This window comes from Anomaloglossus baeobatrachus, chromosome 8 (genome assembly GCF_048569485.1).
Source record: "Anomaloglossus baeobatrachus isolate aAnoBae1 chromosome 8, aAnoBae1.hap1, whole genome shotgun sequence".
Classification (NCBI taxonomy): Eukaryota; Metazoa; Chordata; class Amphibia; order Anura; family Aromobatidae; genus Anomaloglossus; species Anomaloglossus baeobatrachus.
Genome location: NC_134360.1, coordinates 113,639,960 through 113,664,865, shown reverse-complemented (window position 1 = coordinate 113,664,865; position 24,906 = coordinate 113,639,960). Strand labels below are relative to the sequence as shown.

Genomic DNA, 24,906 nt, shown 5'->3' with positions numbered 1-24,906 from the left:
TGACTGAGAGCCAGAAGGTGGGCATATTAATGGGACAGCTAGCCGGCGCAGCCCAGCGTGAAGTGAAGTCCTGGCCTGATAAAGATAAAGGGACAGTAACCCAGATACTGGCCAAGCTAAAGAGTACTTTTGACACCCGCACCGCAGCAGAGATAAAGATGAGATTCTTTGGGTGCAAGCAGCGGGCCACAGACAGCATAAGGGACTATGCCTTAAACCTGCAGGAGGCCCTGAAAGCGGTTAAACAAGTGGACCCAGAGAGTGTACGTGAGGAACACAAACTCCTAACCGAGCAGTTCATAGAGGGGCTCCTGTCAGATGCCCACAGGACCCAGCTGCGTATCATGGTCCTGCAGAACCCTGCTCTGGACTTTGCAAAGTTTAAGGACCAGGCCATCCGGGTACTGAGAGAATCTACACCGAATGACCCAGTACCCCTCCGGCCTCTTGCTATCACGTACCCCGGGGTGGTGCCTGCAACACGAGCCACTGCAGGGGCTGAGGCGCAGTCCCTGGATAAGGATCCCACTGCAGAGCTCAGACAGCAGGTCCAGGAGCTGACCAAGACTGTGGCTGCCCTTGCCAAGACCGTGCAGTCTCTACAAGTGACCCCATCGCCTGCAAGAATCGAGTTGGCCTCCAGCCCAGATGACGTCCCATGGATGCGACAGAGGAGGGTTCCGCCGACCCGAGGCAGAGACACAGACCGGTATGATTCAACGGGACAACCGATCTGCCGCCGCTGCAGCCAGGCGGGCCACATTGCACGATACTGTCCTTTAAATGGGCCGAGCCTGGGGCCAGGAGCTGACCCCCAGGTGTAAGGAAGCCCGGCTCAACACCCAGCCGCAGCAAGTATGTGGGAGGACGACCGGTCCTTCCTATTGTGCTGGATGGGATCCCTTTGAATGCCCTCCTGGATACGGGGTCCCAGGTAACAACCATCCCCTACAAACTGTACAAAAGATATTGGGCTGATTCAGACATTGACCATGGCCCAGATGATGATTTAACAATTGTGGCCAGTAATGGTCAGCCCTTACCTCAAATTGGGTACAAAGAAGTAACCATTAAAGTGGGGCGGGTAGAATTGCCGTGTCAGGGGATGATAATTGTAGATATTGATCGCAAAGAATCTGACCCATTGGTAACCATTGGTACAAATGTGATAGAAAATTGTGTTGCCGAAGTGATAATTTTGTTGCAACAGGCGTCTGAAACTGCCAGCTCCGGGCAGCAGCGTGCCCTACAGAGGGAGATCAGAGCCCTGATGAGGAGGCAGCAGGTAGAGCTGGCCGGAGGAGAAATTGGCAGTGTGAGGGTAAGTGACCCCCTCCCCATTGCAATACCCCCAAGAAGTGAAATGTTGATATGGTGTCGGGCAGCAATAGGCCTCAAGGGTCAGGATTACCATGCCTTGGTAGAACCGGTGTATTCAGACAGCAGGCCTGGAGTCCTGATAGCCAGAGGGGTAGCAGACGTCCGCAAGGGGAGAGTGCCCATCCGTGTCCTGAATTGTGGGGAGGAGGAAGCCAAATTGCCCCGGTACGCCACTGTAGCAAAACTGTACACTGTCAGCAACAACACCATCAAAGCAGTGGAACCCTTGATCCCGTCCGACCAGGCGGAAGACAATGGCTCCAAGGGGCAGCTGGAAGACTGGTGCCAAAACTTACATGTGGGCACCGACTCCACCCCCTCACACCAAAAGCATGGGGTTTACCGGGTGGTACAGGAGTACGAGCGGGTCTTCAGCAAACACCCCCTAGATTTTGGGCAGGTGAAAGGGGTTAAGCATCAAATCCCCACGGGTGATCATCCTCCCGTTAAAGAGAGATACCGCCCTGTACCCCCCGCACAGTATCAGCGTGCCAAAGAAATGTTACGGGAAATGAAGGAGGCTGGGGTTATCAGAGATAGTTGTAGCCCCTGGGCAGCTCCACTAGTGCTCGTAAAGAAAAAAGATGGTACAATGAGAATGTGTGTAGATTACAGGCAAATTAACCGCATTACACATAAAGATGCTTATCCACTACCCAGAATAGAGGAGTCACTAACAGCCTTAAAGTCAGCTAACTATTTCTCCACCTTGGATCTCACCAGTGGGTATTGGCAGGTTCCCGTGGCAGAGGCGGACAAGGAGAAGACTGCATTCACGACGCCAATGGGCCTCTGCGAGTTCAACTGTATGCCATTCGGGCTCTGCAACGCCCCAGGGACATTCCAACGGTTGATGGAGTGCTGCTTGGGCCACCACAACTTCGAAACCGTGCTGTTGTACCTGGATGACGTCATAGTCTACTCCAAGACTTATGAAGACCACCTGAAGCACTTAGCAGAAGTGTTTGAGTCTTTGTCAAAATATGGCCTGAAGATCAAGCCGTCCAAATGTCACCTCTTGAAGCCAAAGGTACAGTACCTGGGTCATGTGGTCAGCGCAGAAGGTGTGGCACCTGATCCGGAGAAAGTCACCGTAATCAAGGACTGGCCAAGACCCACCACGGTAAAGGAGGTGCGGCAGTTCCTTGGGCTGGTGGGCTACTACCGAAGGTTCATTGATGGTTTCACCAAGATAGCAGCGCCCCTTCAAGATCTCCTGGTGGGCCAGCCAAAGCAGGCTAAGAAGCAGAGCCCTCCCTTTGAATGGAGCAGCCAACTAGAAACATCCTTTGTCCAGCTGAAAGGGGCTCTCACGGGAGAAGAAATTCTGGCCTACCCTGACTACAGCCAGCCGTTTGTACTGTATACAGACGCCAGCAACGTGGGCCTGGGAGCCGTGTTGTCCCAGGTGCAGGGAGGCAGAGAGAAGGTGATAGCGTACGCCAGTAGGAAGCTTCGGCCCACAGAAAGGAATCCAGAAAACTACAGTTCCTTCAAGCTGGAGTTCCTCGCTATTGTTTGGGCAGTGACTGAACGCTTCAAGCACTATCTGGCGTCGGCCAAGTTCACCATCTTCACGGACAATAATCCGTTGACACACCTGGCAACAGCCAAGTTAGGTGCGTTGGAACAGCGGTGGATGGCCCGGCTGTCTAACTTTGACTTTACCATCAAGTATCGGGCTGGCAAGAAGAATAACAATGCTGATGCGCTGTCCAGAATGCCTCACTTACCCGAATCTGGAGAAGACCTGGATGAACTCGAAGAGATAGAGTTACCGGCTTTCCATCATCAGGGTGTTTCCCAGTGTGAGCATGCTGTGGGAGTGAAGCGCTCGAGCCAACACGAGGTCTCGGTTAACCCATTACTCCACCATAATTGGGAAGAAACACAGAATGGTGACCCGGCCGTGCGATTGGTCAAAGAGAAGCTAGCGCAAGCTGAGACCCATCTTGGCCCAGACGCTCCAGAGGAAGCCCAGCAGCTGTGGAAGGAGAGGGGACGACTGTTCACCTACCAAGGCAAGCTCTGCAAGAGATATGTCAACTATCGAACAAATGAACTTGTCTGGCAGATAGTGGTTCCGCAGAGGGATGCTCCAATGGTCCTAGCAGCGTATCATGATAACGCAGGACACTTCGGGTGGAAGAAGTTGGAGGCCTTACTCCGTGATCGGTTCTACTGGGTGCACATGAGAAAGATGATCGAGAAATGGTGCCGAGACTGTGGCCCGTGTAACTTGAGGCGGAAAGATGATGCCAGCCAAAGGTCTCCCCTACAGCCAATTGTCACGAAGCAGCCCCTGGAGTTGGTGGCCCTGGACCACGTGAAGTTGACACCAAGTCGGTCAGGCTATGTGTACGCCCTCACCATTGTGGACCATTACTCTCGTTTCCTGGTAGTAGTGCCTGTGAAGGACCAGACAGCCAGGACGGCAGCTAGAGCGTTCCAGGCATCCTTTTGTCGACCGCACGGCTATCCGGAAAGGGTACTGACGGATCAGGGTCCTGCATTCGAGGCTGAAGTGTTCCAAGAGTTCTGTAACATGTACGGTTGTAAGAAAATTCGAACCACACCGTACCACCCCCAGACCAATGGACTGTGCGAGAAAATGAACCATGTGGTTATTGATATGCTGAAGACCCTACCGCTGGAAGAGAGGAACCAATGGCCAGAAAAGTTGCCAGATCTGGTAGACCTGTACAACCACATCCCAGTGACTTCGACCAACTGCAGCCCCGCTTACCTGATGCGAGCCAGACCAGGCAAGTTGCCTGTAGACTTTGAGATGGGGACTGTGTCGCCTGAGGCGGTTCAAGAAATAGAGGATTGGGATGCAGAACGGCAGCAGCGGTACCGTAAGGTCCAGGAGTGCGTGGAAAGGAGCCTGTCTCAAGCAAGAACGAGACAAGAACAGCATTACAATCAAACAGCCCCAGCAACTCCCTTAGCACCTGGAGAACAAGTCCTCAAGAAGAAGCGGAAGACGCATAAGTTGGATGATCAGTGGGAAAACGAGCCCTACACCATTATCCCCTCCAACTTTGACAATAGTAAGGTATGCCTCATAAGCAAAGATGAAGGCAAGACCTGCCAAGCAATTTCCCGAGACCGCCTGAAGACGTGCCCTGAGCGGTGCAAAGTTCAAAAGGAAGTGGAGGAAGTTCAAGAAGAGGGGGAAGAGATGATACAAACAATCCTCGGCAAATTCCCCAAGACTTGGACCCGCATAAATGGTGCCGTAGTGGTACCGGTCCTGACGTTCCCACAGTTGGTCGAGCCAGAAACAGAACAGGTTCCGGATTCACCCAAAGAACCGTCCGCCCCGACACGAGGTGACACGCCAGCAGTGGAACAGGAGGATCAACCCCCTGTCAGTGGTGAACCTGTCATACCCTTGGCGACTCTTAGACCACATGGGCGATCATCATGCATACCTATTGGGGTTAGGCCTACCGGTAGTGCTGAGATAGGAGACACACTAAGTAGTCAGGGACAAACACCAGAGCTACGCAGGTCCCAACGCAGCACTCGGGGACAACCCCCTCTAAGGTATAGGGAATCAAATGTATAAAGGAGAAAGAAAGAGTATTTATTGGAATGTAAATAGTTATGCGAAATGTCTGTAATGTTGTGTACAAAATGTTTTTCTTTTTCTTTGATTGTGAAAATGGACAATTGGGCCACTGGACTATGGGTGGCCAACACCTAAATTGTTCATAGTTAGCACCAGTGTGCTCGACACCCCTGAAGAAAAACCCGTCCGGCGTGCATAGAGTGGGGTCATCAATGCTCTGACGCACGCCCAGAGCCTACGTTGGGGGTTTTATCGCGGCGGGTCCCCCATGGAGCAGTGTAATGGACACCCGGCCGGGAGCCACACTGGACTCTTATAGTACTGTTTGAATTTGTAACGTTAAAGAGAATGTGCCTCCCATATTGGGATGAAATGTATGACATGTTATGTTTTGTTTCCACAGTCCGGGAGTACTGAATTTAACTAAGGGGGAGTGTGGCGCCCTAGGACCTGGTCGCCACAACAGCATTGCCCTCCCAAAGGGTTAATGCTGAGCCTGGAGGTAATTGGGAGATCCATTGGCCAGCAGGTTTAACACCCAACACAGTTCTCCCTCCGGCCAGCAGGGGGAGCTCTGAACCTGGAATTCCAGGGAGCCTTCCTCTACCTGACCAGAGGGAGGAAGTAGAGTCAGTCTGAAGGGAGTAGTGAAAGTGAACAGACGCAGAGTGAGCTGTCCTGTGAATCTGGGGCCTAGAGCTGGAGCAGCTTGGCCCAGAGAAGCAGGAATAGCTGAGAGGCAGCAGAGAGACTCAGACATCGGAGTCTGTGGTTGCCAGGGTATAAAATCCGTCCCTGGTAGCCGAGTCCGAAGGGCAGGAGAGCTGCAAGCCCCTGGCCCAGAAAGATCCAAGGTACAGCTGCAGCATCAGGGCCCGGTGTAGACTCCAGCGGAGAAGCACCAGAGAGAGGGTCTGCGCAGCCACCTACAGAAAGAAGGGACGTGCCATCGGTCCCAGCAGCAAAGAGGGCCATTGCTGGATTCAGAGAAGCAGGGTCCTATCATCACAAAGCAAAGTACAGGAGTAGGCCTCATACTCAGCTGGCCAGAAAGATCATCCCAAGTACTTCCAGGCCGACCGGATCCCCATCACCACCTGTAACGGTCTCCCAGGACTGGACTGTTCCCAGAGTAAAAGAGGAAAAGGTAAAGAGACTGTTGTTTGTGCCTGGTTCTTTCCTCGCCTGTCGGCCCTGCACCGTGTTAGCCACACAACACCATAGACTTTCACGGGCACCAACGGTATCCCGGGGCATCGCTCCACCTGTGGGGAGCAGTACCATCATAGCTGTCATAACATCACCCCGGAGTTCTCCCATAACAGCGGCGGCTTAATAGCCGCATACCACAGGTGGCGTCACGAACATTAACTCTAACTCATCAGCCACATATTCAACTGACACCCACCAGGGCCACGGAGCCGGGCCCAGCCACCACTGACTACCACCGGACTAGTCCGGCCCGGCACCGGGTGTCCCATAGCCCTGGGGTGGGCGAGTCAGGTGCCAATGAGTTGCTAACAAAGCCAGAAGTCAGTTGAAGGGCACCTGCGCACACCTGTGATGCTACTGCACAGGTGCGACATCAAGTTGCGCTAAGTGGATGACGCAGGACAAGTCTTCCACATCGATACAAGCCAGAGGACAGTATTTGTGAAAACAGGGGAGGTGCAGACAACATAACGATGACGCCTATCAGACCTGACAGTAGTCATTTGCCTACAGCGTGGGAGGAATTTTTGGAGATATGCAGGGGGGAGATAGTAGATAATATATCACTTTGTGGGCTGCAGCAAAGGTATAGTTAAAGGTGGTGGCTTTTATTTGGACACTGAGAAACTGGTGACAGGTTTCCTTTAATCTGTCTATTTATTCTTATAGGTTCATATGAGCTATCACATCAGAGAAGAACAAAAAGTACAAACAAGACAAAAATAAGAATCAGTGAGGTTTGTAGTTTAACTGAATCCACATGTTCTGATTCTGAACAGTAAAACAACTGATAGCAATCTGATACGTTCTCTTCTCTGCTTCCAATTTCTCCCTCTAACAAGAAATTAAACTCAGATACTTCTTTATCAGATGTCTGAAATGTGTTCTCTTGTCTGGAAACAAAAACAGAACTTGAACGGTATATGATGAACATTTAAGGCCAGAATCACACTTGCTAGTGCCTCGCGTGTAAGTCGCGTGAGTCTCTCATGGTAGAACCCGGCTTGGCCGCACACTCCCCTGACAGAAGCGGGTCGGTTGCATGTATCTCTATGCAGCTCAGACGCTCCTGTATGCATAGTGTGCGGCCATGCCGGGTGATTCAATGAGAGACTCGCGCGAGTTACATGCGAGGCACTAGCAAGTGTGATTCTGGCCTAAGAGATGGTTCAGCACCTTATTTATGTTACCATCTTGCTTATGTGACATTCTTGAAGGACCTTTTGATTTCTTGTCTTTAACATTGATTTTTTTTGGGTTTGCCATGATTTCCCCCTTTTACTTAAACATTTTGAGACTGTGAAAAGCTGCTTATTTAATTACAAACAAACCTCTAAACAGCCCATTTGTCAACTCTAATATTTATTGTGATCCTGACCATGGAGATTAATAGTATAAACAAATAAAAGCAACTTTGTAATAAATATTATCACAGAAATCTGTTTCTTTCTCCACTTATGAGCCACTTCATTTGCTCCCCCTTGCCAACTAAATTCTCCATCCACTCAAAAAAACCCCCTTAAATCGGTCTTGGTTAAAGCACCTCTCCAGCCTTTCTTTTATTGCACTGCAGGAGTGGTGGTTTAAATGTAAGTCCCCTGCCCCTGGTCTTATACTTATTTTTTGGCATCTTTATCCAGCATCACTCTGTTCGATCTCCGGGGTTTTATGACCTGCCGACAGCTCCAGTGTATCATGGAGAGCGCTGGAGGGCCAAATCAATGCATCTCTATGAGAGCCTCGTTTTGGCTTTAATCTGGCTCTTATAGAGTTGTATTGAGACCTTCTGACCTAACGTTTGACTCCCATCCAGTCAGAAGTTACGGGCACAACATGGCGCCGTGCAGAGCTGCCACCATTAATTTCATACTGGGCAAAATTTTCAGGCCCCCTTGAGACTTCGCCCAGACTCTACCTAGCCCGCTTCTGCCCAGCTCCGCCTACAGTACTCAAACCTTTCACAGTCCTACTGTCCACTCTGGAAAAACTCCACTTCTGCACTCCACTCCCTCCCCCCCACCCGCGGTCTGAGTAGTAGTCATGTGACCAATCATTAATATGTGATTTTCATACTTAGAGTCATGTGATGACGAGCTGCTCTTCCAAATTCCCTCAATGTTTAGTGAAAAAAGAGAGCGGTAAGAAGAAAAGCCAATTGTCACATGACCATAAGTATGAAAATCACATATGAGTGGCCATGTGATGACTGCTGGAACTAGCAACTAGAGCCGAATCCTGACAGTGAGTATATTACACGCTGTTAGGATTGGGCATGCTACAGGGCTTAATTTTATAATTAAAGGGCTTGTAAAGGTTTGAGATTAACATCTGCAGTCACTTTAGATGACTACAGGCTTCTGAATTCTCACAGCACTGGTACTGCACACTTTTAGGATTCTCTAGTGCCAATGGTAAGATTGTACGGTCATATGAGCACAAGTATGTGATTTGTATACTTCTGACCACATTCTAACTAGATGTGCCCTGCCTCACTCAATTCATTTTCATTGATCAAGGCCACGCATGTCTAGTCGGCAGGGGACTGCATGTATGTAAATAGCATACTTGTGGTTTCGTGACCTTCCACTCTCACCGCCAGCACCAGGAAATCCTGACAGTGTGCACGCCATTAGAACTCAGAAGTCTGCAGTCACAGAGTGACACATAGAGAGTGCAGACTCATCACAAATGTGGCAGAACAACTTTAATGCATTATAAAAACATAGTAACCCTTAAATTGGCAGATGGCACAATACTTTATTAACATAGCCCTGTATAAAGTAATCTTACAAGTTCTAAACTCTTACATTTGTACAGGATCAGGACTTACAACAGCACAGGAATACATCAAGCGAGAGCCACCAAAGGTACAGAAATACATCACTAGAGCCCCCATCAGTACAGAAACATAGCATGAAAACCCTCATCAGTACAGAAATGCATCACAAGCACTACTATAGGTGTAGAAATACATCACCAGAACAACCATAGGTACAGAAACAAAGCATCAAAATACCCATCCATACAGAAATACATCACCAGAACCACTAACAGTACAAAAATACATCCATATAACCCCTATCAGTACAGAAACAGCATCAAAACCCTCATCAGTACAGGAATACAGCACAAGAATCGATACACGGTTCATCAATTGAAATCTCAGGCCAGCCTTGTATATATATTTATGGCATGAACCTAGAACTTCTAGTATGTCCTTAACAATGGTACGAAGATACTGGGAGTTGTAGTTATTAGTCCTTATCAGCCCATACAGGAACCACAGTACTGATGAGAATTAGTAAGTATCACAAATAAACATTTACATTCAGGTACCTTATAGATGACGTTGTCTCTGAAGAGTCGTTTTTTTTCTTTTTTTTATCTTGTCCAGATGCCATGATGAATTTTCATGGCCACAGCTCATCTCTGCAGACTTCCATCTTCTCCGCTTTTCTGCAGCATATCCCGACATGATGCCTGAAAAATCAGAGTTTCATACTGTGTCCGCACATATCCCCCTCACTTTTCATACTGTGTGATCGTGCCCATTCCCCCTCACTTTATTTACTGTGTCCGCATCCATTCTCCCCTCACATTACATACTGTGTCTGCACCTATTACCCCTCACTTACTTCCCATATTATGTCCGCACCTATCCCCCTCACTTCCCATACTGCATCCATCCCCCCTCACTTTTCATACTGTATCCACACCCATCCTACCCCTATGCTCCCAATACTACGTCTTTAAATTTGACCCATGGCTCTCTATACTCCCCCTCCATTCAGTCCCCATAATGTGTGTGCACTTATCACCCCCTTACTCCCCATTCTGGGTTCTCGAATGGCCCCCATTTGCTCCACATACACACCCACTCCCTCGTTTCCTAATTACATTCAATCTTCGGTGTCTTCAGCTCCATTGGAGCACTTTCCACCAGCTCTGTTTGCGCCTTTGTGGCGCAAAGTGACGTCAGCAGCGGGATCAGCTGACCGACTCACACTGCTCACATCACCAGGTTAGGATTTGTACTGGCGTCTAATAGACGCTAGTACTGATCCCTGAGAGCCAGTGCTGTAGATTCTGTGAGCCGCGGTCAGCTTGACAGCGACCCAGAGAACGTCCAACTCCCAGGCAGCCACTGGGGAGACACCGCGGACCCCCGCATCAGGCGCTCCTCTGCCAGCTGCGCCGCCTGCCTCCTCTATTCACTTGCATCTGGGGCCCGGTGAGTAGAAGAATGAAAGAGGAGGGGCCTGGGCTGCCAGTGTGTGCAGGCTCCCCTGTGTGCTTCTGCTCAATGGGGACGCCCTCTGACGCGCATCTCCTCTCCCAAGCACCCTCACCTCCCTCTGCTCCACTGACCTTGTCTCCAGTCCAGCATGCAAATTATCCATCTATAGTAGCGGAAGCGACACTGCCGGCCCCTCTGCTGCGGCTGTGACTGGGGAACCAGTAATTACCCCAGGCTTGGCTGGGGACCCCCTCTTCACCAGGCCCCCTACACCAGTAATGGCTGTAATGACCTGATAGTGGCCCTGGTGCCATTGGAGTGGTGCGACACTGAAAAGGATGAAGCTGCCGGAAAGGGAGTATATGACAGGGGGTAGGGGACATACATTGAAAGCACCACTCCAGCACTTAAAAAAATAAAACAAGCTGGAGTGATGCTATAAAGCAAATCAGACTGCTAGTGAGGTGTCTGGTTATCTATTGTAACCAATGAAGATGTAGGGAGAAACCATGCAAAGACAGACAGACCATACCACAGTTAGTGAGTGATTTAACTTAAAGGGGTTGTCCGTAGGCTAAATAAATTTTCATCTAAATCCCTATCTATTCAGTGCTGTAATCTAAACTAATTTATAAAATGATTGCATTAAAAATTCCTGATCCTTCCTTAAAGAGGTGGTTCGCTACATTGATGGCCTTTCCTTAGGACAGGTCATCAATGTCTGATCAGCCAGGGTTTCACACCCGGCCCACTCACTAATCATCTGCTCTTGGCGGCGGCAGCAGGCAGACAGAAATGCGCAGTTCCGGAGCTCCCCCCTGTCAACTGGTAGCTGCCAGGTACTGCACATCTACCTCTCAAATCAAATCAATTCAAATCAATAGGAGGTTATGCAGTATCCGGCTGCTATCAGAAGAGGGGACTGAAATCTCTGGCTGCTTGCTGCCACCGACACTGAGAACAGCTGGTTGGCGATGTTGCGGGGTAGCGGACATTGATGACCTATCCCAAGGATAGGCCATCAGTGTAAAAGTAGTGAATAACCTCTTTAACTACATATCTAACTGATATTGTATTTTATTCCCAACTTCTTGTGTGATGACACTTCCTTTGAAAATCCCAGTGGTTGCTGGGATACTCAAAGTGTCATCAGGGGATGGAATTAGTGTTATTCCTCATGTGCACACATATTACAGCACATTCTAAAAACTAGCTTGAAATGACACTTAATATATGTGCCCACGGGAGAACGTACCTGCGGATATTTATGCAGATTTGTCTAAAGGTCTACCACAGTTACTGACCGGAATCCGCAGCTATCTATTGCTGTGGGTTCCGAGCATTTTTGTTGCGGTAAACCTGTGGGACAAGTGTGGAAATACCTGTGGAAGTCCCGGCCTCTATCTCCATAGTGGAGAAGCGGGAATTCCGCAGATATTTCCGCATGAATAATTGACATGCAGTTACGTGCGGCTGCAGGACATCCACAGCATATTCCGCAGCCTCACATACCACAGCATTGATACAGCACTCCCCAAATCCCATAGGATAACATGGGGAGTGTCTGTACTTGCTAGAACCTGCGGATTTATCTTGAAAATCTAGATAAATCCGCAGGTTTTCTGCGGCAAAATCCGTGGGTACATTGTCCTGTGGGCACATAGCCTTACCTTTAAGAGGATTTCCAGTATTATACTATTGATGGCACATGTTCGGGATAGGTCATTAATATCAGAATTTTTTGGGTCCAACATTTCACTGATGTGTTGTAATTTTTGGCTGCTCCAGTTATTTGAATTTGGGCTGATCTGCAGTACCCAGTACAGGGTGATGTTGATGTTGGATACTGTTGATTGGTGGGGGTCCCACATAGCAGACCCCCACCAATCTGATTTTGATTAAATAATTTATAATGTAGTACTAGAAAATCCCTTCAATTAAATGTAGCACCCCTAAACCCATCAGGGCACTACAAGGTACTACATCCTGCCAAAGATGCATTGCCTATCCCCAGGGACCTGGAAGACCAGTGCCGGTAACAGAAAAACACATTATAATCCCAGTTTTCCCCCATCTACACAAACTGGTGACAGACTAGACTTGGACCCAATGGATGGCCACCCAGGGGTGGACCGATCCAGTCCACTAGACAATGACAAGGTGGGAGTGGACAAACAGACAGTTAGAGTTAGTAAGTGGAAGTGAGGGGAGAATGACGTAACTGCACTGACTCAGGAGTGTGACAGTGACCTGAGGGCCCAGGCGTGTAGTTGCCGGTGGAGTACTGCAAAGTACTCCCGCAAACATAGCACTGACGGGGTACAGAGCCCTAGGTCAGGCAAATGCTCCAGGCAGACCTGATAAAATCTGCACAGTGAGTGAACCATCCAGAACCTCACTGACCTTAGAAGTCCGGGAGCACCAGCAGTAACGGGAGAACCAGGGACCGGAACGGAACACCGACACTACAGGGTTCACACTGCCCGCCGTACGGACCAGAGACTGAGAGACAAATAGGAGGGGACCCCCTGATGCTCCAAGCCACGGGGACCCACCAACTTGAGAAAGGTGCAGGGGAAAGAAGCCACCAGGTCACCAACCAACACTTGGACTAAGGGAACCAAAGGTGAATACCAGCCTTCCTCTGGGTACCAGTTACCATCTACTGTGAGTAAAGAGAACCAGTTACACAGCAACCGTTCGTGTGGCCTACCTTTCTTTCTGCGCCTAACTCTATCACATATCCCCTGGAGCCCCATCCCTACTTGCGGAGGGCCCAACAACCAGGCTGCCATCACATCAGCCCCAGCGGTATGACTGTGTAGCGGCGGTTCCATCACCATAACCGCAGCCCGCAAGTGGTGTCACGACATAAACCTTATTATCTATTACCCTGTACATAAACACCTTTTTAAAAGCGACCCTGGGTCACGGAACCGGGCAACGGCCACCCAGTGACACATCCCAGAAGTACACTGCCCGGGACCGAGTAACTCATAGCCCTGGGCGGCACAGAAACATAACAAAACATTTTCACTAAGTATGAACATCAAGTTTCCCAGCACTCCAAATAGGAGCTAAATAAATCACATATTTAAAGAACCTTTTCTAAGATATGTAAGTTACGTACCTCTAAAGCGACATCTCTCTCTTTGATTCTCTGCCGTAGTTTTTCCATCATATATTCGTTACCTCCTGGGACTTTTTCTAAACTCTGCTGATAATACAAGACATCCATATACTCCTAAAGAAGAGAAAGATACAGAAAAAGTTACTAAAAGCTAATCTATGGGGTGTACAAAGTAATAATAGTTAGAAATACTGGAATTTCCCCTAAGTGTCGATCAACAGACTAAGTAATTTCCAAAACTCAAATTAACCCACATATGATTTTTATAGGCACATAGCCCTAAATATCTGTAGTAAATACAGTGCCTTGTGAAAGTATTCGGCCCCCTTGAATTTTTCAATCTTTTCCCACATTTCAGGCTTCAAACATAAAGATAAAAATGTTAATGTTCTGGTGAAGAATCAACAACAAGTGGGACACAATTGTGAAGTAGAACGAAATGTATTGCTTATTTTAAACTTTTTAAAAAAATAAATAACTGAGTGGGGCGTGCAATATTATTAGTCCCCTTTAAGTTAATACTTTTTAGCGCCACCTTTTGCTGCGATTACAGCTGCAAGTCACTTGGGGTATGTCTCTATCAGTTTTGCACATCGAGAGACTGAAATTCTTGCCCATTTTTCCTTTGCAAATAGCTCGAGCTGAGTGAGGTTGGATGGAGAGCGTTTGTGAACAGCAGTTTTCAGCTCTTTCCACGGATTCTCGATTGGATTCAGGTCTGGACTTTGACTCACCCATTCTAACACCTGGATACATTTATTTGTGAACCATTGCATTGTAGATTTTGCTTTATGTTTGGGATCATTGTCTTGTTGGAAGACAAATATCCGTCCCAGTCTCGGGTCTTTTGCAGACTCCAACAGGTTTCCTTCAAGAATGGTCCTGTATTTGGCACCATCCATCTTCCCATCAGTTTTTAACAATCTTCCCTGTCACTACTGAAGAAAAGCAAGCCCAAACCATGATTCTGCCATCACCATATTTGACAGTGGGGATGGTGTGTTCAGGGTGATGAGCTGTGTTGCTTTTACACCAAGCATATCGTTTGGCATTGTGCCCAAATAGTTCGATCTTGGTTTCATCTGACCAGGGCACCTTCTTCCACGTTTGGTGTGTCTCCCAGGTGGCTTGTGGCAAACTTTAAACAACACTTTTTATGGATATCATTGAGACATGGCTTTCTCCTTGCCACTCTTCTATAAAGGCCAGATTTGTGCAGTGTACAATGAATTGTTATCCTATGGACAGACTCTCCCACCTCAGCTGTAGATCTCTGCAGTTCATCCAGAGTGATTATGGGCCTATTGGCTGCATCTGTGATCAGTCTTCTACTTGTTGAGATGAAAGTTTGCATGGAGAGCCGGGTCTTGGTAGATTTGCAGGGGTATGATACTCCTTCCATTTCAATATGATCGCTTGCATAGTGCTCCTTGGGATGTTTAAAGTTTTGGAAATCTTTTTGTAACCAAATCCGGCTTTAAACTTCTCCTCAAAAGTATCACGGACCTGCCTGTTGTGTTTCTTGGTCTTCATGATGCTATCTGCGCTTTAAGGCTGGTTTCACACATTCGTTTTTTGGCATCAGGCACAATCCGGCTTGTGCCTGATGCAACGGATCCGTCGCAGATTGTGTAAAAACTGATGCGACGGATCCAGCTAAAAACGGATTTGTTGTTTTTTTTTTCTTTTTCATGCCGAGAGAGATCCCATCATCACCGCACATACCCCGGAACTACCGCCCCTATCATCACCGCACACACCCAAGCACTACCGCCCCCATCATCACTGCAAACACCCAGGCACTACCGCCCCCTTCATCACCGCACACACGCAGGCACTACCGCCCCCATCATCACTGCACATACCCCGGGACTACCGCCCCTATCATCACCGCACACACCCAAGCACTACCGCCCCTATCATCACCGCACACACACCCAAGCACTACCGCCCCCATCATCACCGAAAACACCCAGGCACTACCGCCCCCATCATCACCACACACACCCAGGCACTACCGCCCCATCATCACCGCACACACCAGGGCACTACCGCCCCCATCATCACCGCACACACCCCGGTACTACCGCCCCCATCATCACCGCACAAACACAGGCTATACCGCCCCCATCATCACCGCACACACCCCGGCACTACCGCCCCCATCATCACCGCACACACCCTGCTACTACTACCCCTATCATCACCGCACACACCCAGGCAATATCGCCCCCATCATCACCGCACACACCGGCACCACCGCCCCCATCATCAACGCACACACCCCGGCACTACCGCCCCATCATCACCGCACACACCCAGGCACTACCACCCCAATTATCACCGCACACACCAGCACTACCGCCCCCATCATGACCGAACACACGCAAACACTACCGAACCCATCATCACCGCACACACACCGGCACTACCTGAGTGATGTCACCGCTGACAACGCGACTCACTTCAGTTGCTGCGTGGAGCTGCGCGGTATTCTACTGCCGCTCCTGTCAGATTCCAATGTAGCAGAGCTGAAAGCGTCGTGGGACCTCGTGTGGATTACGTCGGACCTGGAGGGGTATTTGGGGGGGACCACACGTCGTTTTTTTTTAAATTATTTATTTATTTATTTTACTGCACTATATAGACACACCTACCGGCGGCTGTGATTGGTTGCAGTGAGACAGCTGTCCCTCAGCATGGGGAAGTGTCTGACTGCAACCAATCATAGGTGCTGGTGGGTGGGGGAAGCAGGGAATACGAGATGGAATAATGAGCGGCTGGCATTTTCAAAAGAGGAAAAGTCACCAAAGCAATGTGACAGCTGTGCACCACCGCACCCGTGATCGGTGAGTATAAAGGAGGGAGCAAGAGACGGAACGACAGAGAGATAGACCGACCGACAGAGATAGACTGACCGACAGAGAGAAAGACCGACCAACACATCGACAGAGAGAGAGAGACTATTTACACAACGTCTGGGAATACCCAGAAACAAAAACCGGATCCATCATTGGTTTCCAGCATATGACAGATGACGACAAATCCGGCGCCCATAGGTTTCCATTCTAAAAAAAGCCGTACGGCGCCGTTTTTTTCGCCAGAGACAAAAACGTTCCCTTCAACTTTCCATCCAGCCGCCCATCAAGCAAATTTTGCCAGATCCGGCGAAAGCTAGATGGAACGCAAGGCCATCCGGCACAATCCGGCGCTAATAGAAGTCTATGGGGGAAAAAACGCATCCGGTGGCAACAGACGCCGGATGCATTTTTTCATGTTTTTGCCGGATTGTGCTTGATGGCAAAAAACTGATGTGTGAAAGCGGCCTAAACAGAAGAACACTGACACTATCACAGAGCAGGTGGATTTATACGAAGACTTGATTACACACAGGTGGCTTATATTTATCATCATCACTCATTTAGGACAACATTGGATCATTCACAGATCCTCAATGAACGTCTGGAGTGAGTTTGCTGCACTGAAAGTAAAGTAATATTGCACGCCCCAATTTTCAGTTATTTATTTTTTTTAAAAGTTTAAAATAAGCAATAAATATCATTCACCTTCACAATTGTGTCCCACTTGTTGTTGATTCTTCACCATAACATTAACATTTTTATCTTTTTGTTTGAAGCCTGAAATGTGGGAAAGGGTTGAAAAATTCAAGGGGGCCGAATACATTCGCAAGGCACTGTATTTCACTTATTTCCTTTTAAATAAACATTTTTAAAAAGTTGATAGGTACAGCAACTCCTAGGTTTACCTATCGCATACACAAGTAGCTATGACTAAGCCCCCCTTCCCGACACATTGCATTAGGTTGCATGAATATCAATATTTTTGTGAGCAAAAAGCAGCAATATAACAGCAATAACACAATGTTATACTGTGAGCTTTAAACCCAGGTTGTTTTCCATTTCACCCACCCACATTTAGACTAAGGTCACATGGAGCACAAATGCTGCAGATTTTTCATTGAAGTCTGCAGGAGGAAAATCGTAACGTTTTTACAGTTGAAAGGTGAAGGAGATTTTACCAAAAATATCTAACACATATAGAAAAATAATTGACCGTGCAAATATAGACGACATCTAGTGTGGATTTTAATTAAAGAGGATGCTTCACCAAATTTTTCATGTTAAACTCGACACATGAGTAAATAGTGGCTGCAGAGCATAGTAAAATGTTTTTATTTGTTTGTTTGTTTTTAACTCACCTTAGGGCTTATGCGCACGTCGCGTAATAGCATGCATTTACATTACATATTGCACTGCAGCATAAATGCATGCGTCCTGGTCCCCTGCACAATCTATGTAGATTGTGCATGAGACGTGCGCACATTGCTTTTAATAATGCAGCGATTTGGATGCTAAAATATTGACCCAAATCCGTGCGTACATAAACGCTGCATGTCAATTATTTGTGTGTACTGGATGCAGCTCCCACTCTGTCTATGGTGGGGGCAGCAGTCATAGCGCATGAAATCGGCTTTTTTTTAACAAAAAAACTGCATTCATTATGCAGTCTTTCTGCAGCGATTTGACACGCACATGTGCTGTCAAATCACTGCAGAAGATTATGCAGTTACATGCGCATGAGCCCTTAAGGCCCCGTCACACTAAGCAACATCGCTAGCAACATCGCTGCTAACGAACAACTTTTGTGACGTAGCAGCGGTGTTGCTAGTGATGTCGCTGTGTGTGACATCCAGCAACAACCTGGCCCCTGCTGTGAGGTCGTTGGTTGTTGCTGAATGTCCTGGGCCATTTTTTAGTTGTTGCTGTCCTGCTGTGAAGCACAGATCGCTGTGTGTGACAGCGAGACAGCAACAACTAAATGTGCAGGCAGCAGGGAGCCGGCTTCTGCGGAGGCTGGTAACCACAGTAAACATCGGGTAACCAAGAAGCCCTGTCCTTGGTTACCCGATATTTACCTTTGTTACCAGCCTCCGCCACTCTAACTGTCAGTGCCGGCTCGTGCTCTGTGCACATGTAGCTGCAGGACACATCGGGTTAATTACCCCGATGTGTGCTGTAGCTAGGAGAGCAGGGAGCCAGCGCTAAGCATTGTGCGCTGCTCCCTGCTCTGTGCACATTTAGCTGCAGTACACATCGGGTAATTAACCCGATGTGTGCTGTAACTAGGAGAGCAAGGAGCCAGCGCTAAGCGGTGTGCGCTGCTCCCTGCTCTGTGCAGCTGCACCATGTACTCTATACCCTATATATGTACCCTGTGCAGCTGCACCCGGTGTGCGCTGCTCCCTGCTCTGTGCACATTTAGCTGCAGCGCACATCGGGTAATTAACCCGATGTGTGCTGTAACTAGGAGAGCAGGGAGCCAGCGCTCAGTGTGCGCTGCTCCCTGCTCTCTGCACGTGTAGCTGCGTGCGCTGGTAACCAAGGTAAATATCGGGTTGGTTACCCGATATTTACCTTAGTTACCAAGCGCAGCATCTTCCACGCGGCGCTGGGGGCTGGTCACTGGTTGCTGGTGAGCTCACCAGCAACTCGTGTAGCGACGCTCCAGCGATCCCTGCCAGGTCAGGTTGCTGGTGGGATCGCTGGAGCGTCGCAGTGTGACATCTCACCAGCAACCTCCTAGCAACTTACCAGCGATCCCTATCGTTGTTGGGATCACTGGTAAGTTGTTTAGTGTGACTGGACCTTTACTCCTGTGCAGATGCTAGCAATCAAAGTATTTGGCACCTAATGAGTTAACTTTTCTTAAGCTTAGGTGTTATCAGATAGTTTTCACTGTGCACCTGTACTTCTCCCAGTATGAGTTATACAATTATAAGCAGGGTGCAACACAGCAAAGAAAAAAGGAAAAAAAAACACCCCTACAATGGCTTAGGTTTGAGATGTAAGGATATTATTGCAGATCTCCTGACAGGGCCGCCATCAGGGCATTACTACTAGGACTCCTGTACTGGTCCCGGTGAGCAGCAGGGAGGAGGGGGGGCTGGCTGACAGCCCGGGCCCCTCCCCTTTCATTCCTCTGCTCACCGGGCCCCAGGGGCAGGGGTTGGGACATTGCACTGGCTGATATATCACCATGCAGCACCTGCAGTCGCACAGGGGCCCCAAGCCGGAGGGGGCCCCTAGAGACTGAAAACATGTGCTCATTTCCATTGCTGGTGGCAGCTTTAAACACTAACAGGAGAAGCTGGGGCCAGATCAGCTGAAAGCATATGATTATGCTGAGCTGACAGAGGCCCCTTCCTCACCTGTTAGGGCCCTCTGTAGAAGCTGCCGACCGTGCTGAGGAAAGAGACTGTGTCTGTGACAAATAAGAAGGCTCTGCCCACAGCTCCGTCTGCAGCAGAGAGGCTTCTACTAGTGATGGGCAGTTCGGCTCTTTTTGATGATCCGGTTCCCATGGCTCCGCTCACCAAAAAGAGCCTCTCATTCAGATCGTTCTCGGACCCTTATTAAATATGTGTTCACCCCAGGTGAACACATATTTAAGATTATAGTAATGCCGCCAAAAGCCCGCCCACCCGAGGCTAAACCCCGCCTGCTTACAAGGGACCAATTAGATCGCGGAGTGGGCGCGGTATAGACGCGGGTGAGCGGGATTTCAGCGGCGAAAAGAGCCGTTTAGCGATTTTAGTGGCTCAATTTGGTGATCCGGCTCCTGTCAGTCACTGCAGGGAGCCGGATCTTTGTGTCGGATCGTTCGCGACCGACACATCACTAGCCTCTACTGGATACAAACATGGCTCCTACCTCACATGCTGTCCTCATCATGGCTGAGCTGCTCTCACCCTCCTGCATTTAAATTACTCCAGGAGGACACAGCAGACGGACCCCAGGAGAAAAGGAGGCTACACCTCAGAGAAGATAGAAGTGCAGGCTTCAAACGGCATCCCGGGCACCATGTGCAATCATCTGCAGAGAAGCTGAGTCCATATGTAATGTGTGGACATCTATGATTCTATCTATCTATGATTCTATCTATCTATCTATCTATTCCTCCATCTATCTATGATTCTATCTATCTATCCCTCTATCTATCTATGATTCTATCTATTCCTCTATCTATGATTCTATCTATCCCTCTATCTATCTATCTATGATTCTATCTATCTATGATTCTATCTCTCTATCTATGATTCTATCTATTATCTATCTATGATTCTATCTATCTGTCCCTCTATCTATCTATCATCCTATCTTTGTATCCCTCTATCTATCTATCTATCTATTCCTCTATCTATCTATTCCTCTATCTATCTATTCCTCTATCTATCTATGATTCTATCTATCCATACATACATACGTTTGTATATGTGTCATATTATGTATTTGTATGCACGTGTGTGATGCCTGTATATTTATCTGTATACATCCTTGTATTCACCTACAGTGCTGGCCAAAAGTATTGGCACCCCTGCAATTCTGTCAGATAATACTCAGTTTCTTCTTGAAAATGATTGCAATCACAAATTCTTTGGTATTATTATCTTCATTTATTTTGCTTGCAATGAAAAAACACAAAAGAAAATGAAACAAAAATCAAATCATTCATCATTTCACACAAAACTCCAAAAATGGGCCAGACAAAAGTATTATCACCCTTAGCCTAATACTTGGTTGCATAACCTTTAGCTAAAATAACTGCGAACAACCGCTTCCGGTAACCATCAATGAGTTTCTTACAATGCTGTGCTGGAATTTTAGACCATTCTTCTTTGGCAAACTGCTCCAGGTCCCTGAGATTTGAAGGGTGCTTCTCCAAACTGCCATTTTGAGATCTCTCCACAGGTGTTCTATGGGATTCAGGTCTGGACTCATTGCTGGCCACTTTAGTAGTCTCCAGTGCTTTCTCTCAAATCCTTTTCTAGTGCTTTTTGAAGTGTGTTTTTGGTCATTGTTCTGCTGGAAGACCCATGTGTTCTGTCCCCACTTAAAGGCGATGGAAGGTGCGTAGTTGTGAGAGGTTGTGAGAATCTTACCTTCGTTTTTCCTATAGGTGGGGCAGACAGGACCAGAGCGCTCCAGAGTGAAACATGCACATGCTGAGATGAAACAATGGTGGTTTATTTTCTCCAAAGGTTAGGACATGCAGAGTGCAGTAATCCAAGTACTTGGCATTGTAATTCCCCAGTGATGCTTGCCTCTGTAGCTACTACGTGGTCAGAAGACTTTGCTCCTAGTAGCTCCAATCCAATAAGGGATGTTGTTCTCACAAACTCTGGTTTGGAATGAACATACCAGGATGTGATGCAAGAGGGTCATCAGACACTCCCATGGGCTGGGCAAAAGAAACAGAGGAGCTGAAAGGTCTGACCAGTAGATGGCAGCAGAGACAAGCATGAAAAACATTAAATAACAGTTTTAACTAAGACAAATAGAAACAGCACACTCCCCGTCTGAAATTCAGTTTGGGGATTTCACTATTAAGTCCATAATACAACCTGAAAGGAAAGGCATGTTAAATGCAAAAACAAGCTCAATTGAGTCCAAAACAAGAAGGATTGCTCAAAGTTCAGGTCCCGTAGGGACGCTCTCTATGGGCAGCAGCAGAACAAGTTCGTGGATTGGCTTTGCAAAGGTCTTCGTCTCACCTTTCCTGATGACCTTTAGCTCCACCTTCCGAACATTGCCGTCCTGACTAGGCAGTATCCTAGTAATTAGTCCCATAGGCCAGTCAGTCCTTTCTGTGGTCTGATCTTTCATGAGGACTAGGTCTCCTTCCTTCAGGTTCGTCTTGGGATGTCACCACTTCTTTCTTTCTTGAAGAATGGTGAGGTATTCCTTCCTCCATCGGTTCCAGAAGTAGTCAGCCAAGTATTGAACCCGTTTCCAGTGTTTTTGATAAGTGTTCGCGTGGGTGAACTCTCCGCTGGGCATTACCGCGTTGTCAGTGTTTTGGGTAATAAGAATAGTAGGAGTCAATATGGTTGGTGTTTCTGGATCCATGGTCACCGGCACAAGGGGTCTTAAATTGATAATGGCTGAGACTTCAGCTAAAAGAGTGACTAGAGTCTCATGTGTGAGTCTTGAGGAATTGACGTCCATTAGCATGGAGTTCAAGATGTTGCGTGAAATCCCGATCATCCTCTCCCAGGAGCCTCCCATGTGAGAACTGTTAGGGGGATTGAAGATCCAGGTGCAACCTTTCTCTGCCAGCTGATCTTGGATAGGTTTGGTGTCGATATTCAGTTCTCTACATGCACCGACGAAGTTGCTGCCACGGTCAGACCTCAGCTGTTTCACTGGTCCTCTGATGGCAAGGAACCTTCTCAAGACGTTGATTAGGCTGGAGGTATCCATGGACTCTAACACCTCAATGTGAACGGCTCGAACACTCATGCAGGTGAATAACACAGCTGTTGTGAATGTTAGTTATGTCTTGGCTGCTGGGAGGCTCCCTCTGGTGGCCAGGAAGGGTTTGGACAGAGACCAGGTGTGTCGTGCAGTGGGTGTTTCCTTTCCTAACTCTCTGCTTATTTAAGTCCTGGTCTGATTGCAGGCTGTTGCCGGATGTCAGTTGTTCTTTGTACCTTTAGCCTGCTTAATCCTGCTCTACATCACATCCACTCCAGATAAGTTCTTGCTCTTTATTTATTGCCTGGTTCTTTTGCTTATCTGGGTTTGTCATTTGTTGTGGTTGGTTTCAGTTTATTTCCTTCCAGGGATTTTCCCCCTCAGTGGATTGTTGAGGAACTTCCTGCAGTTCTGTGTTGAGTATTGCTCCTTTGGGTCCATGTGTTTATGGCTTGTTGAATTTGTTATAATTTTTGTTTTCTGTTCATTGGTATGACAAGGGCACCTGGTATAGGACGGAGTTCAGATCGAGCGATCTGAGGGCCTTTTTGTACTATCAGGAAGTTGGTATTTTGCAGGGTTTTTCTCTGGCTACCATCAGTCCCTTTCCTGTCCTTTCCTATTTTAGTCAGCGGGGGCCTCACCTTTTGCTAATCCTGTCATCTACCTATGTATTGTGTTTTTCCTATATCACCGCAGTCTTTGAATGTGGGGGGCTTGCTATTCTTGTCTATTTTCTGAGGCAGAGAGTTATTCATCTTTCCTACCTTTAGGATAGTTAGTTCTCCGGCTGGGTTCGCGGTGCACAGGATGTTAGTTCACCCCTCGGCTACTTCTAGTTGTGTTGGTTAGTAAGGGGATGGCGGCCAGATTAGTTGCCAATGCTCTTGTCACCTTTTTGCCAATGATTTGTGGTGATCTTCCATGGTTCCGGATCATAACAGTACATCCGGCCAAAACAAATTTAAAGGGTACTCTTAACCCCTTCAGCCCCAAGCCTATTTTGACCCTAAAGACCAGGCTATTTTTTGCAATTCTGACCAGTGTCACTTTATGAGGTTATAACTCTGGAACGCTTCAGCGGATCCCGGTGATTCTGAGATTGTTTTTTCGTGACATATTGCGCTTCATGTTAGTGGTAAATTTAGGCCGATATTTTTTGCATTTCTTTGTGAAACAAACGGAAATTTCGCGAAAATTTTGAAAATTTTGTATTTTCAAACTTTGAATTTTTATGCTCTAAAACCAACGAGACATATGACACAAAATAATTAATAAATAACATTTCCCACATGTCTACTTTACATCAGAACAATTTTGGGAAAAAAAAAAAAATTTAAGGAAGTTATAGGGGTTCAAAGTTTATGAGCAATTTCTCATTTTTACAACAAAATTTACAAAGCCACTTTTTTTAGGGACCACATCACATTTGAAGCGATTTTGAAAGGTCTACATGACACAAAACACCCAAAAGTAACACCATTCCAAAAACGGCACCCCTCAGGCTACTCAAAACCACATTCAAGAAGGTTATTAACCCTTCAGGTGCTTCACAGTAACTAAAGCAATGTGGAAGGAAAAAATGAACATTTTACTTTTTGCAACAAAAATGTTAATTTAGCCTCAAATATTGCATATTCACAAGGGTAGCAGGATTAAATGAACCCCCAAAATTTGTTGGGCAATTTCTACTGAACACGCAGATACCTCATATGTGGCGAAAAAACACTGTTTGGGCGCACGGCAGGACTCGGAAGGGAAGGAGCGCCATTTGACTTTTTTTGAACAGAAAATTAGCTGGAATCGTTAGCCGCACCATGTTGCGTTTGGAGAGCCCCTGAGGTGCCGAAACAGTGGAGCTCCCCCACATGTGACCCCATTTTGGAAACTAGACCCCTCATGGAATTTAGCTAGATGTTTATTGAGCACTTTGAGCCTCTGGGGGCTTCACAACAGTTAATAGAGTTGAGCTGTGAAAATAAAAAAAAAAAATTTTTACCACAAAATTGTTACTTCAACCAGGTAGCTTTTTTTTTCACAAGGGTATCAGGAAAAATTGCACCATAAAATGTATTGTGCAATTTCTCCTGAGTAC

General features: G+C 47.5%; 1 protein-coding gene across 7 annotated transcripts in view; it reads right to left on the bottom strand.

Annotated features, from left to right (window-relative positions):
• Positions 1–24,906, bottom strand: part of PDE4DIP (phosphodiesterase 4D interacting protein) — a 1,984,767-nt gene that overhangs the window by 1,104,291 nt on the left and 855,570 nt on the right. For all 7 annotated transcript variants that reach the window (XM_075321961.1, XM_075321954.1, XM_075321957.1 and 4 more), the window contains one exon: positions 13,537–13,650. In XM_075321961.1, coding sequence (XP_075178076.1) covers positions 13,537–13,650 — 114 coding nt within the window. The remainder of the gene's footprint in view (positions 1–13,536; positions 13,651–24,906) is intronic.